This window comes from Sorex fumeus, unplaced genomic scaffold, assembly GCF_029834395.1.
Source record: "Sorex fumeus unplaced genomic scaffold, SorFum_2.1 ptg000051l, whole genome shotgun sequence".
NCBI classification, from domain to species: domain Eukaryota; kingdom Metazoa; phylum Chordata; class Mammalia; order Eulipotyphla; family Soricidae; genus Sorex; species Sorex fumeus.
In genome coordinates this window covers 31809808-31824320 of record NW_026606108.1, presented here as the reverse complement: position 1 = coordinate 31824320, position 14513 = coordinate 31809808, and the positions used below count along the sequence as shown (strand labels likewise).

General features: G+C 48.6%; 1 protein-coding gene across 5 annotated transcripts in view; it reads left to right on the top strand.

The window, feature by feature from the left end:
* Nucleotides 1-14513, top strand: part of ACSL6 (acyl-CoA synthetase long chain family member 6) — a 67289-nt gene that overhangs the window by 24517 nt on the left and 28259 nt on the right. For 4 of the 5 annotated variants that reach the window (XM_056124239.1, XM_056124241.1, XM_056124243.1 and 1 more), the window contains 7 exons: nt 80-112; nt 1211-1262; nt 8141-8214; nt 10372-10449; nt 11624-11758; nt 12144-12278; nt 13508-13603. In XM_056124239.1, coding sequence (XP_055980214.1) covers nt 80-112; nt 1211-1262; nt 8141-8214; nt 10372-10449; nt 11624-11758; nt 12144-12278; nt 13508-13603 — 603 coding nt within the window. Of the gene's footprint in view, nt 1-79; nt 113-1210; nt 1263-8140; nt 8215-10237; nt 10316-10371; nt 10450-11623; nt 11759-12143; nt 12279-13507; nt 13604-14513 lie in introns of all 5 variants that reach the window. The other variant, XM_056124240.1, reaches the window with a different exon arrangement.

The window sequence follows — 14513 nt, the reverse complement described above, 5'->3', positions numbered from 1 at the left end:
AGGCATACAGCACTGTTCACTTTGACTCTGTTTTGCTGAGAACTTGTAAGCATTTAAACACGGTGTTTTCTTCTTCCAGGAGTGCGGCCAGCAGAATCGTCATGTTCCTGTGGTAAGCTGCCAGCAGGTGTTTGTGAGCACACAAGGATAGAGCTGTCCCATGCTGTGTCCCACCCCCCTCTCCCCCCCAGCATGCAGCAGCCTCTTGGTCATTCAGCTGCTCCCTGGGTATCCAGAGTGTGGGGAAGTGCCTTTGGCCAGTGAGGTGTCAGGGAGGGAGGAGAAAGGGCAGGGAATCCTTTCTAGGAAGTCGAATCCTCTCTATAGAGAGTCGTACTGGTTCCTCTGAGTATGGTAAACTGTCCCAGATGGACAGACAGAAGCAGTGACAGATCCAGACGTGGGCCCTGGGGTTAAAGAGCCTTGTGGCATCTCTTCCCTTGTTTCTCTCCACCTTGCGAATCCAGCCACATCCCTGCTCCCTAGGACCTTTCCTGGGGAATCCCAGGAAAGTATCCATCTCTCACACACTGTGCCCCAATCTTAGAGCTCTCTCTCCTCACCCCTCAGAGCTCTTGTGTCTAGGGCCATTTTATCTTCTAGCCCCCACCATCGCATAATCTGGATAGACCTCACTTGTCTCACCTCACATGTCACCTCCTCTGGGAAGCCGTCTCTCTGTGCACGTGACAGGGCGGGCTCCTCCCAGTGAACCCAGTGCTCTGTGGCGAATGAGGACCAGATACAGAGCAGTCTTGGTGGCATTGTGGCAGCTTCATCCCTGGGTTGCATCACCTGTGTCACATCCTAATATCAGACACTGGGGAGCAAGCAGGAAAGGCAGAAGGAGCACGGCCACTCACAGAGGGGTGGGCTCCGCTAGAGGCCACCATCACCCAGGCCTCCCTGGGTGTACCTCAGTTGTGAGTTGGGGAGTAGGGCTGGTGAGACTGCTGTGAGGTTGGTGGTGCAGCTCAGTACCCAGACCCCCATTTGGTTCTCTCACATCTTTGCCTCTCTCCGGGGAATTTGCCTGCTTGCCTGTTAGACTGCAGCCCCGGGGCACACACAGGAAGACCGGGACCCCCCACCCACATAAGATGGGCACATGCCCATGCAGAGAGGAGTGGGCTGGTGCAGAGGCCCAGGCACTTTGGCCCTGGCTCCCCACGCCAGGTCTCCTCAGCTCACCCTCTTATCACCTCTGCAGCCCCCAGAGCCCTGCGACCTCTCCATTGTGTGTTTCACCAGCGGCACCACAGGTAAGCAGAGTCCCCCAGATGGTGAGCTAGGGTTGCCCACTCCTCTCCCAGCTGCCTGGGACAATGACTGAAAGGGACTCAGGCTCTCTGTGGCCCTAGTACTGGGACTTGCTCCCTCCACATGTTGGGTTCTTTCTCCTGCTCCCTGTGTTTGGCATGAATGAGGTAGCCCTGGGTGGCTGGACACTGTGGATGGGGAGATCCAGGCTCCCTCCTCCTGGGACTTGTCTCTTCTTAGAGCTGGGACAGGGGAGATCCATGTGCTGGGTCAGAGCTTTTGCCCACAGGGGTCCCTCATCCTAGAGAAGCAGCTCCCTCTGTGCCTGCCTCCCTGTCTGGCCTTTGTATCAGGGGCCGAGGGCTGAGTGTAGGCATCTGAGAACCTGGTTTTGAGTCCCTCCCCTACCACTTGCTGGGCTGCAAGCCAACCCCCTAATTGCTCTGTCTTCCTGACCCCAGTTCCTTACCTTGTTGGGACACGTAGGAGGTGGAGGATGTATAGAAGGTTGACGCAGCTCCTCCAGGGCTGGGACTGACAGGCAGTCAGGAGCCTACCATGTGGGGGCTGACAGGGCCACAGTGACTGGGGTACAAGTGAGGAGGTATTGCTGGGGAAGGAGAAAGGACAGCACTTCACAGTCTGCCTTTCCACCTTCGCATGGCTCTGGGGACTGTCCAAGAGGACACCAACATATGGAAGCACTTCTGACTCCGGAGCCTGCCCCTGCTCCAACCTCATGGCTGTCTCCATCTCAGCAATGACTTGGAAAGCCACTCACCTATGCCCTGTGGACAGGCAGTGTCCAGCAAGTTTTTTCCTAGGCAGTAGACTGGAGCTCCCCATGCTGCTACAGACATAGCTTTTATGGTGTGTAGCATACACTTGGCTAGCCCCATGAACAGGACACTGGGTGGATTGTGAGAGATAGCGCTTACTGAAGCCAAATGGGCTTTTACGATGAACTCAAGTGATTTTAAGAATACCCACCACACTCTGCTAAACCCTGTCAGAAAAGAAACACCATGGTCCTCTCTCCCGTGGAGTTGACATCCACAGCCAGCCTAGAATTCAGAAATGCCCTTCAGAGCTCCTGCTTTTTGCCGTGGTTTTCACTACATGAATTTTTGATGTTGTGTCCCTGCCACCTGGGCAGGGGAGCAGGTCGTGGCTTTAGTGTTTCACTCTTGCCTCCCAAGAGTGCCTTCATGTTTTTAGAGGGTCCAGAAGTTATAGATGCTAGATACTTTCCCTTTATTCGGAAAAGGACTTCCCATTGCAAAAATGTTCACTGTCCAGCTGGAGAAGGGCAGGCCTTAACACCTGTGCTTTGTCAGACCCTGGGATTGAAATCAGAAGCCAAGCCTTCCCGCCCTAACTCTGTGTGGTAGCAGAATATATGGGGCTTAGAAAATGGATCCTTCCCGAAATGGTCAGGATTGAGGCAGAACTGAGGAACAAGCGGGATTCTCTCCGGCTGTCATCTGATTTCCTGGACATAGGCCTAAGCCTGGTAGTTATCCTCGGGCCCCACACATCAGCCGTGTGTGCCTTCAGCTTGCCTTCCATATTGAGCATCCTGGCTCTTGGGCTCATCAAGGGCCATGGAAGGTGTTTACTATTGTTGTTTTATATTGTTGTTTTATACTGTTGTTTATTTTTCCCACTGGAGCTTGGTATTGTTTGCATAGGTAATTTCAGTGTGAAAAAAATCGTTTTGAGTTTTATCTGGTCATCTTTCTGTAATACATTGCAATGTGACATGAAGTTTATTTGAAAAAAGGAAAAAGAAGAAGTATTACAGAGTAATGACAGCAAAAATGGCAGCTGGTAGAGGGGAGGGTGGAGTTTCTGTTGTTTTCTCCACAAATAAGGTTGTTTTTTTTTTTTAATAGCTGAGAAGGAGCAGTGAGAGATAGAGCAAAGGGGGTGGGGGTGATGCTTCATGGAGCAAAGTTCCTCCACCCCCGTGTTTGTTTTGGGTTGGGAGAAAGAGAAATTTCCAAGTAGCAGGAAGATGTCCAGATGTTAAGAGGAGGGGAAAGAAGGTGGAGCTGCGACCTCTGCAGAGTAGCAGTTGGGCCAAGGAGGGTGGAGTCATGAGAAATTATAAGTGGCACCAGCTGAGGATTCTGTGGGGAGGAGCCTAGGCTTTGGGGGCTCATGTTGTGGGAAGATGGAAAGGCCCATGAGGCTGTATTGGCTTGGTGGGGTTATGAGTCGGGTGCTCCAGGGAAAGCCCTGGAGAGTGGCTGATCTGAAGGAGTCAGAATCCAGCTTGGGAGAGTGGGGAGATGGGAGATGGGGGGAACTCAGGTGTCTGGAATTGCAGCAAAGGCTCTCGGCCTTGGGGAGTGGACCAGCCAGGTCTATTCCTAGTGAGGGTCTGGACCTGGTAGGGGAAGAGAAGGTGGTGGCAGCAACAATTTGGGAATCTTCTGGGTTCTCCTGAGAGATAACCAGAATAGCCCAGTCCTCAGCACATAAATGCTCATCAACCCTAGAACTGTGGCTGGTCAGAGGCCATTTCTAGAGGGAAAATACTCCCCTTCACCTCTTTGTTTTGTGCCGTTCAGTTCCAGGCTTGTGTGGTCATAACTCATAAAACCACATCTCAGCCTGGAGAGAACATGGCTATGTCCCAAGGAGCATTTCTTCCCTAAACCTCATTTTCCTCGTTTATTAAATGAATACATGTAGTACCTATAACATAGGATTGTTTCAATAAATAATCAAGCTCCTGGGGTCAGAGGGAAAGTACAGTGGTTACTTACTTTGTGTGCAGCTGGCCCTGTTGATCCCTGGCACCGGGTGTCCTCTGTGTTCCCCCATCAGGAGCAACCTCCAGCTGGGAATAGCCCCGAAGCACCACTGGGTGTGGCCCAACGCTCCCCACAAATCAAGCTGCCAAGAGAAAATGTCTAGCAGAGTGCCCACACTAGGAATGTCTAGTAATTGCCCAAAAATGCAGTTAATATTTATATTACTCTGAATTGTCAAATAGGACTTTAAAAATTACAGCGTTGATGAAATTACAATTCAGTCTAAAAAAGGGTTAGGAACCTTTAGCTGGAAGACAAACATGCTACGTGCAGTATGAAACTTTGAGAGTTAGAGTGCTTGTTCCCAGTCTTGTTTGTGACCCATCTTTATGTGAAAGCAGAAACAAGCAGCTTGAGAGCCCAGCGCTGCCCACAGCCCCCACGTCCACCCCTGCAAGAGAAACCTGGAGCTCAGCGCCTCCCCGCTGCTGCTTCCTCCCATCCTGTCCAGGACATTTCTTCACCCAGTGACCTGCCTTCCACTTGAGGGGCAAGCCCATAAACACTGGCTGCAGGCAAAGTGTCACTTCCAGAATCTGAAGCTAGGAGAGTTCCCCACCTGACCGGCAAGGAAGCTGGATAGCAAATGCCAGACAAACATTGACAGATGTGGATGGGGGAGATGCCAGGGCCTGGGTGGTGGTGCTTCTCATAGATGTTGCACACACAAAAAAGGCGAGCCCTGAGCAGAGATCCCTGCTGGAACTTGGTGTGCATGTAGGCCTAGTGGGATGTGCTTAGCATCTTCTCCATGAGAGAAACCTGGAAACATTTCTGTGTTGTGTTTAGGAAGAAATTCTGCTTGTCCTGAGTCAGCAAAGCAAACAGAGCCTGTCTGCCTCTCAGCACTGACCTTCCTGCTAGGAAAGGGAAGGGATGCTCTTCTCGGATCTGTGCTCAACACTCACTTCTCCCCTGGGCTTTGGGACCACATCTAGAGATGACTCTAAGTAATTGGAACAGTCCTGGAAGCCCTTTAACATTTCCATAATTAGAGGCCCAGGGATGTTGCTCCTTGGCAGAGAACTTGCCTTGCATGTGTGAGGCTGAGTTCGATCTGTGGCACCTCCTAATCCCCAACGCCACCATCACTGAGTGTGATCCCAGTGCATCACGTATGTGGCCCCCTGGACATCACAACAATACAGGCGACAAATGGGAGGGGATCTCAGTGGTGATGGGTGTGTGACTTGCATGCACAGGGACCTGGATTCAGTCCCTGGTGCCATCTGAGTCCCTGAGCACCTTTGGGTGTCCCTGAGCACTGCTGAATCTATGCACTGCACTGTTCAGTTCAGTTAGTCAAGTATTGTCATGAGTGACCTCTGGACCCCCTGAGTACTGCTTGAGACACCCCCCTCAAAAATAACAAAGGGAAGGGTAAAGGGAAAATTAAAAATGAACATTTTTTAAATTCTATAACTAGTTTATAACTTTTTATTCATATCTAAAGAAGATGCTTATTTTGTTTCATTTTTAATATTTTCCCCTCCCTTTTTGTTGTTGTTGTTGCTGTTGTTATGTTACCATGATCCAGCTTCTCTTGCATTAGTTGCGGTGCTCATACACACTTGTTTGCGGTGCACTGAAGACCGCACATCTTTGTTGTGGTGTCGGGATCCCGAATGGCAATGCCTCTTGGATCACACTCGGCTTGTGGGGCAGTCCGGGGATCGAACTCGGGGCCTCACACCTGTACCACAGGCACTCTGCCACTGAGCCATCCCCGAGCCCAGGAAGACATTTGTATTCAAAGGTAAACTTTTCTTGTCATGTAGGAGTGGAAAAGGGCTTGTGTAAGCTAAACAAAATCGAATACTGTTACTGTATGCCTCTGGGACTTATTTAGAAACCTGAGAAATTTTTTATCCATGAAGATGATGTTGTCAGACAATACACTCTCATGTTGTATTAGGCACCAGTGACTTGTCAAGTAGAAATCAAGCTCTCTATAGCACAGGACTATATTTGTGCCAGTTCTGATTTCGTTTCTAGTGTTTTGGAAACATTCCTTAAGAAAATTTTTGAACCTTAGAATTCACAGGTAAAAGTTTCCAGATGACATTTTTTGACATAGTTTGTGGGGGTCTGTGGGATTTGTGTGTAGGAGATGATATAGGGAAATTTCCTAATATGGACCTGGGTTTAAGGAGAGAGCCTGAGGCAGAAGAAAGATAAACAGAGGTGAGTCAGAGCCTATGGAGAAGACTTTAAAACAGCTATCTATTATAAAATGCAACTTTTCAAAGCTTTTAACCTTCTCTGTGGCCCAGGTCACCTCTGTGATTTGTAGTATGGGTCTAAGTGTCAGAGCATAGGGTACAAGTGTACATCCAATCAAACCGTGCATCCATGTCAGACCATGATGGGGCCATTTCTGATTCTTTTTCTCTGACAAATGGGTCACCAGCAAGTTGAGCAAATAGGCTTCGTGGTGTATCATGAGAGCAACTTGATTTTCATCTCCCTCTGTTCCTTTAAACTTGCTCCTTGGGGAAGTTATTTTCCTAGCGCGGGATAAAAACAAGCATGTCATGCCTTTTCTGGTCATTCTCAGATAATTATAAGTCACTGCAAATTACAAACACAGTCTTAATTCAGAATTAACAAGTGGCAGTTCCAGATAGGAATTGTTCACTTCATTAAGACTCCTCTCCGCAGCTGCGGGTGTGTTCTGCAGGGAAGGCTCTCTCTGCCTTCCCCTTGCCTCCGGTTTCACCTCCATTTCCTGCTGGGGGGAGTCGTGCAGGGAGAATAAGAAAGTGGGACCTGAAAGTTGAAATATGATTTTGGTCAAAGGTTTAAAACTAATTCTTCTTCACAACACTTGCAAGGGTCCTCCTGATGCAGTTGTCTGTTCCACACTTTCCTTCAGCTTCTGTCTCAGTTTCTGTCTCTGGGGTGCAATTGTTTCTCCCTAATTTTGAAGGAAGCTAATCCTATTTCCCTGGTAAACTGGCTTTTGGATAAGGTCAAGTTTTTAACCTGCCATTCCTCACTACCCCCGTTAGACTAACGCTCTTTCTGCAGATTACATCCATACCCAGTCCCTGGGATTTATTAGTTTGGAGCAACCTGATTTCTTCATCTTTCTCATAGGGTCCCTCCGCTCTACGATACAAAATGAACTCTCCCCATAAGGTCTAAATTAGATTAGATTTCAGGATTGGGTTTGGGAGAAAGGACTCCTTTCCTTTTAATAGTTTCTAGGGTGCTCCCCAAAGCAGGTCTCCCTACAAATTCATTCAACTCTATTCCTCTTCCTCTTTCATGAAATTCACCTAATTTGACTTGGTGAATTTGAAGGAGCAGTTTACATTTAGTATAATGCTTTCTAATCTCCACCTGTTTAAGCAGGTGAGGGTTGCTAGGCTAATACACTGGCCTATTTGCTGTTTCCTGGGTAAACTCCTCCCTTGTGGAGTATCACAGCTACTGTGTCTGCTCTCAGTGGGAACTTTTGCCTTATAATCCTTGTACTCAGTTTCTATCCTTAGACGTGAGAGAAGCCATTTCCCTGTCTCACCAGTATGGCAGTGAGAGGAGAGACGTGGCTTGCTGGCATTGTGCTGACCCCCAACATGAAAAAGGAACCAAGATAGCCTCCCTGCCAAGCCTGCTGTGTCCCGGTCCCCACCTGATTTCTGGCATTTGAGTTACCTAGGGACCCCAGGCTCCATCATGAACAGGAATGAAAGTTGTGTGAAAACCAAGAATATCCATATAGCAGGCACGGGCAGGTGCACTACCCAGCATGGGGGGCTCCAGCCATTCCTCTCTGAGAGCAAGTGGAGGACAACTTCTTGCCAGCAGAGTTGGATGCAGCTTTCTGTGACTAGCCCTGCTCAGGGCCAGAGCAGCATAGGTTATGGGGTAAATATGATCAATGGAGGGGACTCTGTACCCTCAGTGGGGGCATGGGGAGGCCAAGATCACAGCCCCTCAAGCCCCAGAGCTCGGGGGTCAGAGATGGTACTGGGGATGACTGGCTGGGGCGCTGTTCTCAGGGAGGACTCTTGAGTCTCCAGCTAATTTATCTTCTTGCTTTCTCTTTTCAGGGAACCCAAAAGGTGCGATGCTCACCCATGGGAACGTGGTGGCTGATTTCTCAGGCTTTCTAAAAGTGACAGAGGTGAATAGAATAGACTCACTAATGCAGGTGTCTCTTGAGGACATCTTCAAGCCTCAGAGGTTTTTTCACTTGTTTGCTTTTTCCCCCTGATGTGATCTGGGCTGCCACAGTGCTAGTCACAGGCAGCCATGTCTGTTCTCATTAGAACAACCTTTTTTTTTTTTTTTTTTTTTGGCTTTTTGGCTTTTGGGTTACACCCAGCGATGCTCAGGGGTTACTCCTGGCTTTTCATTCAGAAATTTCTCCTGGTAGTGCTCAGGGGACCATATGGGAAGCTGGGGATCGAACCCGGGTCATTCACGTGCAAAGCAAATGCCCTACCCACTGTGCTATTGCTCCGACCCAGAACAACCCCTTTCTTACAGACACTTCCACCCCCAGATACTGAGATGATCTATACCCACAAGCAAATTCATTTGATTTCTAAGAGTGCTTGATTCTCTTCCCCACCAAATCATGTAATTCCTTTAATTCCTTTTTTTTTTTTTTTTTGGCAAGAGTGGTGGACTCCCCCACTGTACTCAGGGATCCAGAAACCATTCCCAGCTTTACATTGCCCAGTGCGGACCCTATAGTTCAGTGCTCAGGCCTCCATGTGGTACTTCTTGGGCCCAGCAGTGCTGGGGGTCACCAGGGCCACACCGTTGTGTTGAGAGACTGGGAAGGGCCAGTGATGGGCCTTGGGCCTTCCCACCATGCAGCGTGTGTGCGTCTTCTCTTGGAGCTATCTCCCCAGCCCCTTATTTTTCATTTTTACCTTCAAAAATTGAGACACCTATGGGTTGTGTTTACCTTTATTTAGGAAGTATTCTTAATAACTTTTTTTTTTTAGTAAGGGTTTAATTTAATCGTTTTGTGTTTAAGGACTACTAGAGTCTGAGAAACAATGGCAACTGCCTATTTATTTATAAAGCTGTAGTTTAAACCTAAAATTTTAAACAGCTTGTTATCTGGGCCTGATAAAAAGCTCGTTAGCATTTTGTAACCATCTAAGAAAGGAGGATCTTTTCCTGTGAGAGGTGAGTATCCGAGTGTCCTACAGCTTCTCAAGGAGAAAAGAATGTATTAAGTTAAGCCTTTTCTCCACAATGGAGAAAAATCTGTGTCTACATTTATGCTATGTGACATTCTGGAACACTTGCCCCAGACAGTCCCAGAGTTGAGTAGAGAAGTGTCAGAGGCTGTGGGCACTCCACCCTGGTCAGGAGCCAGGAGCCAGCTTCTGGTATATTCATCCAGAAGCTAGTCCAGGAGAAAGGAGACCTTGACCAAGGCTGGAGTTCCCAGAGGCCTAGACTCTGAGGCCCATCCCACCTGTGAACTGTGGGCTGGGGCCCTTCTGTGCTAGGGGAGCTGCAGACTGCCCCAATGCCCCGTTTGCCCAGCTTGTGGTTTGGCCTTGCCCGCAACACTGTCAGGGCTCATGCCTCAGCCACAGTTGATGTAGACTTAGGGTTCTCTGGGCCCCTTTCTCTGGAAGGTCTAGAAAGTGCCGACAAGACGAGGCCCTCTGAATCCCTGCCCCGGTGGCCAGAGCGTGGGGAACGGAGCCTCCTGGTCCTGCGGCTGCAGGGAGGAGGGTGGAGAGCCAGGCTGGCGCCTGCTGACTGCAAGTGAGATCAATCCCCAAGGAGACTTCCCTGCGGAGCTGTGCTCTGCTGGTTTCTATGTGCTTCATTTGGCTCTTTGCTTCTGCAGATAACCTAGACCCACTGGCGCTGCGACCTAACACTCCGCTTCCTATGCTGCCCTGTCTCTCTGTCTTTTTTTCTCTTCTCTCTTTTCTTCCCTTCGCTTCTCTCTCTTCGTTTTCTCATGCTCTCTCTTTCTCTCTCTCTTGCTCTTCCATCCTTTCTCTCTCTCATCTTTCTTCCCTCTCTATCTTCCCCCTCCTCCCCATTCCCCTTCCCTCTCTTCCTATTTGCCCCTCTAGGACCATTTTCTCTTTATTGTTTTATGACTCTCTTGTTGTCTTCCTGTCAGTGTTTCTTTCCTTTCTGTCTCCCATGCCCGTCACCTGCAGAAAGTGATCTTTCCGAGACAGGACGATGTGCTCATCTCCTTCCTGCCTCTGGCTCACATGTTTGAGAGAGTGATCCAGGTAAGACGCCCGCCTGACTGACGGGCCTTGCCCGGGCTCCTTGTGTTTTCTTGCAGAGCCAGTGGGCTCCCACGTGTGCGGATGTGCACATTTCCTATTTGCCTTTAGCACACATGTTTGACCGAATGGTGCAGGTAAGGCCCTGGTTTCAGGGAGGCACAGTCTGTGCCCCAAACCCAGAATCCCAGCAGGGTGTCCTGTGTCACTGGTGACTTAGAACTAATGTGCCCTGTCCTTAGAAGGTACCAGACCTGCCCGGGGACCTTGGTTTCTCACCTGGCCTTCCTGGAGTGTTGCTCCAGGGAAGCACCTTCACTATGGCTTTGACTCAGAGAGCACTGCAGCCTCCTGGAAGGTCTTGCCCATGTGGTCTGTGTGCGGTACACTTAGAACCCCAAACAGTTATATTCCATGCCTTTAAAAATCATGGACCCCTTCAAAATAAGGCAGTAAAGTTGGGGGTTCAGATGGTGATGGTCTGTCAGTGGGATTGGTGTTGCCCCTGAGAAGGGCCACATGGGGGGGGGCACAAAGGGAGTAGGGAGCAAGAATATACATGTAGGTGTGGGGGCGAAGAATTCCGCATGTTTGCATCACTCAACCAGCCTTGTGAACAGACTCCTGAGCCGCCCCCATCTGACCGTGGCAGAGAGAAAGCAGGTGGCACAGGAGGCTGCCGGGCCCTGCTATGATTAGGCATCATTAGCACATGACTCTGGGTGACTCCCTTTGCCACATACCTGAAACTAGAGATCAGAAGTGGAGAACTGCCTCTCATGGGCTTGCCATTAGCTGTCGGGGAGGAGTGCAGAACTCGCCCCTGGCATCCGCTTAGTCCCACAGGGAGCCAGTCAGGCTTTCCCAGGACTCCCTTCAGACTTACCCCTGGCCAATGTTAGCAACATTTCGTGTCTGCTGGGGCCCTGTACACCCTTCCAGTGTTTTGGGGTGTCTACAGAGAAATCTACAGGCCCAGAGCAGAACCAGTGATGAGCGGTAACCTGGTGTAGCTCAAAGATCCAAGTCTCCAGAGTTTGGGGGTCCATAGGAGGGGTGGCTACCAGTGAGACAGACTGCTCCAGGATCTTCCAGAGGCACAGCACCCCTTATTTGTTTTCTCCCCTGCCTGGTGGGACTCGGTGGGAAGGTGGTGAGGTGGGAGCGGGCAGAGGGTCACTTCATTGTTTTGTGGAATCTGCCAGAGCTCGGTGGGGGGGTCACGGTGGGGTGCCCCACCTATAGTGAAGCTCTGGACTGCAGCTGGGGGCCACTCTCTGAATGATGTTCCTTACTGTCTGCTTCCTCCAGTCTGTCGTCTACTGCCATGGAGGACGCGTTGGCTTCTTCCAGGGAGATATCCGTCTCCTCTCAGATGACATGAAGGCTCTGTGCCCCACTATCTTCCCTGTGGTACCACGCCTGCTGAACCGAATGTATGACAAGGTGAGCCTCCTATTGCCTCTGGTCAGGCCCAAGGACTGCAGACCTGTTGGGTTGGTTGGGTCAGACCCAACTTTTTGTTTGGCCACCATAGTCTTGGGGTTGCTCCTCTTGGCAGTCCCTGACTTTTACTTCTCCTGCTCTTGTTTTCTTCCTATTCTTTAAAACCCTGATGGGGAAATTTCTATTCATTCCCTACACCTGTAACCCCACACTCCCATCCCCTTGTCCGGAAGTTGCTATTCCTTGAACAAGTGCCACGGTATGCCCCAAATCTGCTTCTCTTAACTGTTAGTGAGTGAGATGTCACACCTCCTGTGATTCTTAGGGAGACAAAGGGGAAGAATGAGGCCTCCAGTCCTCACAGCTATTTCTCACTGTTCCTCAGATCTTCAGTCAGGCAGACACACCATTAAAGCGCTGGCTTCTGGAGTTTGCTGCGAAGCGTAAACAGGCTGAAATACGCTGTGGAATCATCAGGAACAACAGTATCTGGGATGAACTCTTCTTTAATAAGATTCAGGTAAGAAAATAAACAAGTGATTACAAATTAGTCTCCCCAGTGTCTCATGGAGGTCTTACAGAGTTAGAGAAGTTCATCGTAGTGACCGAAATTTAATGAAATATGTCACTTGTTCATAGTCATAAAGCTTCAACTTAACACCATTAAAATTCTAAAGGACTCATATTTGTTCTTTAGAGAACAGCAACAACAAGGCCTCCTGAAAAGTAAGTAGTTCCCTTGACTTCCTCAGGCATTGCACAACTTTGCCCTAGCCTTCGGGTTCACCAGGGAGCCAGTAGGACATGAATGTTTTTTCTCTCCCCACGCTGGAACCTTGGCCAGGGAGAGCAGAGGAGGTTTTCCCTCAGTGTTTGGGTCTGTCTAGCCAGATGGCCAGGGATCTTTTTCTTCCTCTTATTTCCTATCCCAAACTAGGCCAGGCTTAAAGTAATCATTTCTAAATCCTCACTGAAGTTTTCAGACACTACATGACCCAAGGAATTTGTCACTAATTAGTAGAACTACTCATCTTCTCTTGGCATATTTTTAGCTATGAAAATTAATATTTAAACTCTCAGCTCAAGTTACAGAAACAAAGTGTTTAAAGAATTCTTTGTCCTCTACAATGCATAGCAAATAGAGCATGATATTGATTTCTACATGGAGAAAAAATTATTATGCCATTAAGCTGGAAGTGGGAAGAAATTGTCCTAAGTAATTGTTTTGGATGCTTGCAGTGGCAAGAGAGTAAGGGAACAATAGTGCACATTAAAAAAAAAGAGAATCAAGATGGTAGGATGGTCCTCAGGTCTATGCGTAGATCTCAGAGACATAAAAATGTTGGCTGTAATATGGGTTGAGTTGAAAAGTTGATTGGTGGGGCTGGGGTGATAGCATACTGGATAGGGCATTTGCCTGGCTGACCTGGGTTCAATTCCCAGCATTCCATATGGTCTCTTGAGCACCACCAGGAGTAGTTACTGAGTACAGGCCAGGAGTAACCCCTGAGCATCACCGGTATGACCCAAAAAAGCAAAAAAAAAAAAAAAAAAAAAAAAAAAAAAAAGTTGATTGGTTCTTGTGCAAGAAGAAGGGACCTTCTCAACTCTTTGTTGAATAGCCTCAGGCCTCTTTCCAGATCCTCAGCCTGGGGTCCAGTTAATTGAGTATTGATGTCACCTGAGACCCAGATAAGCTAGTCTTTCTTGAGCCATTAATGCAGACTTGCAAGTTCTCTCTTCCCACAGGCCAGTCTTGGCGGGAGCGTGAGGATGATTGTTACTGGAGCAGCCCCCGCTTCTCCAGCAGTCCTGGGATTCCTCCGAGCAGCTCTGGGATGCCAGGTATTGACATTAAGTAACTGTTTCTGGGGCCAGTGGGGAGTGTTAAGGAAAAGCAGGAAACCAACTATATCTTTCACTGTGCAGGGAAAGATCCTGGGGATAAAACTTAGTGGGAAAAATCTCCCTCCTCTGAGGATGGAAAAAGGCCAAGAGACCCGTCAACATTCTGGAAAATCCACATATATTCACAGTGAGGAAAGGATAGGAAAAACTGGAAAGTTCCTCAGAGTGCTATGGGACCTACCTCACACCCCTGCTGCTTCTCCACACCCTCATATCTACAAGAGGAGCCCAGGGCAGGGAGCGGAAAGTCCTTTTTAAAAATATTATTTTTTTTTTTATTGAATCGCTGTGCGATACAGTTACAAAGCTTTCATGTTTGAGTTTCAGTCATACAGTGATCGAACACCCATTCCTCCACCAGTGTACTTTTTCCACCACCAATGTCCCCAGTATTCCACCCCTCCCCTTGCCTATATGGCAGATAATTTCCCTCTTACTCTCTCTCTACTTTTGAGTATTATGGTTTGCAATACAGATACTGAGAGGCCATCAGGTTTGGTCTTTTATCTACTTTCAGCACACATCTCCCATCTCAAGCGATCCCTCCACAGAGAGTCCTTTTAAGTTATGTAGTTTTATCCAGTAGATTTTGTCATATGTGAAAACTGAAGGAATGAAGAAAAATTCCTATATTTATCCATTCAGTTGGCATTTATTTCTTCCATAGATGTGGAGCGTAGTGACATGGTGATTCTTATGGCTCAATTTGAAGTACAGTAAGCACATCTGGTTTATAATGTGCATGCTTCAAATTTTGCACCTTAGAAACTGTGGGCTTCTTATACTGTTTTCCTGTTCTGTACCAACATGGCCTGACCACACCAGTGGCAGAGTATCCCACATGGTG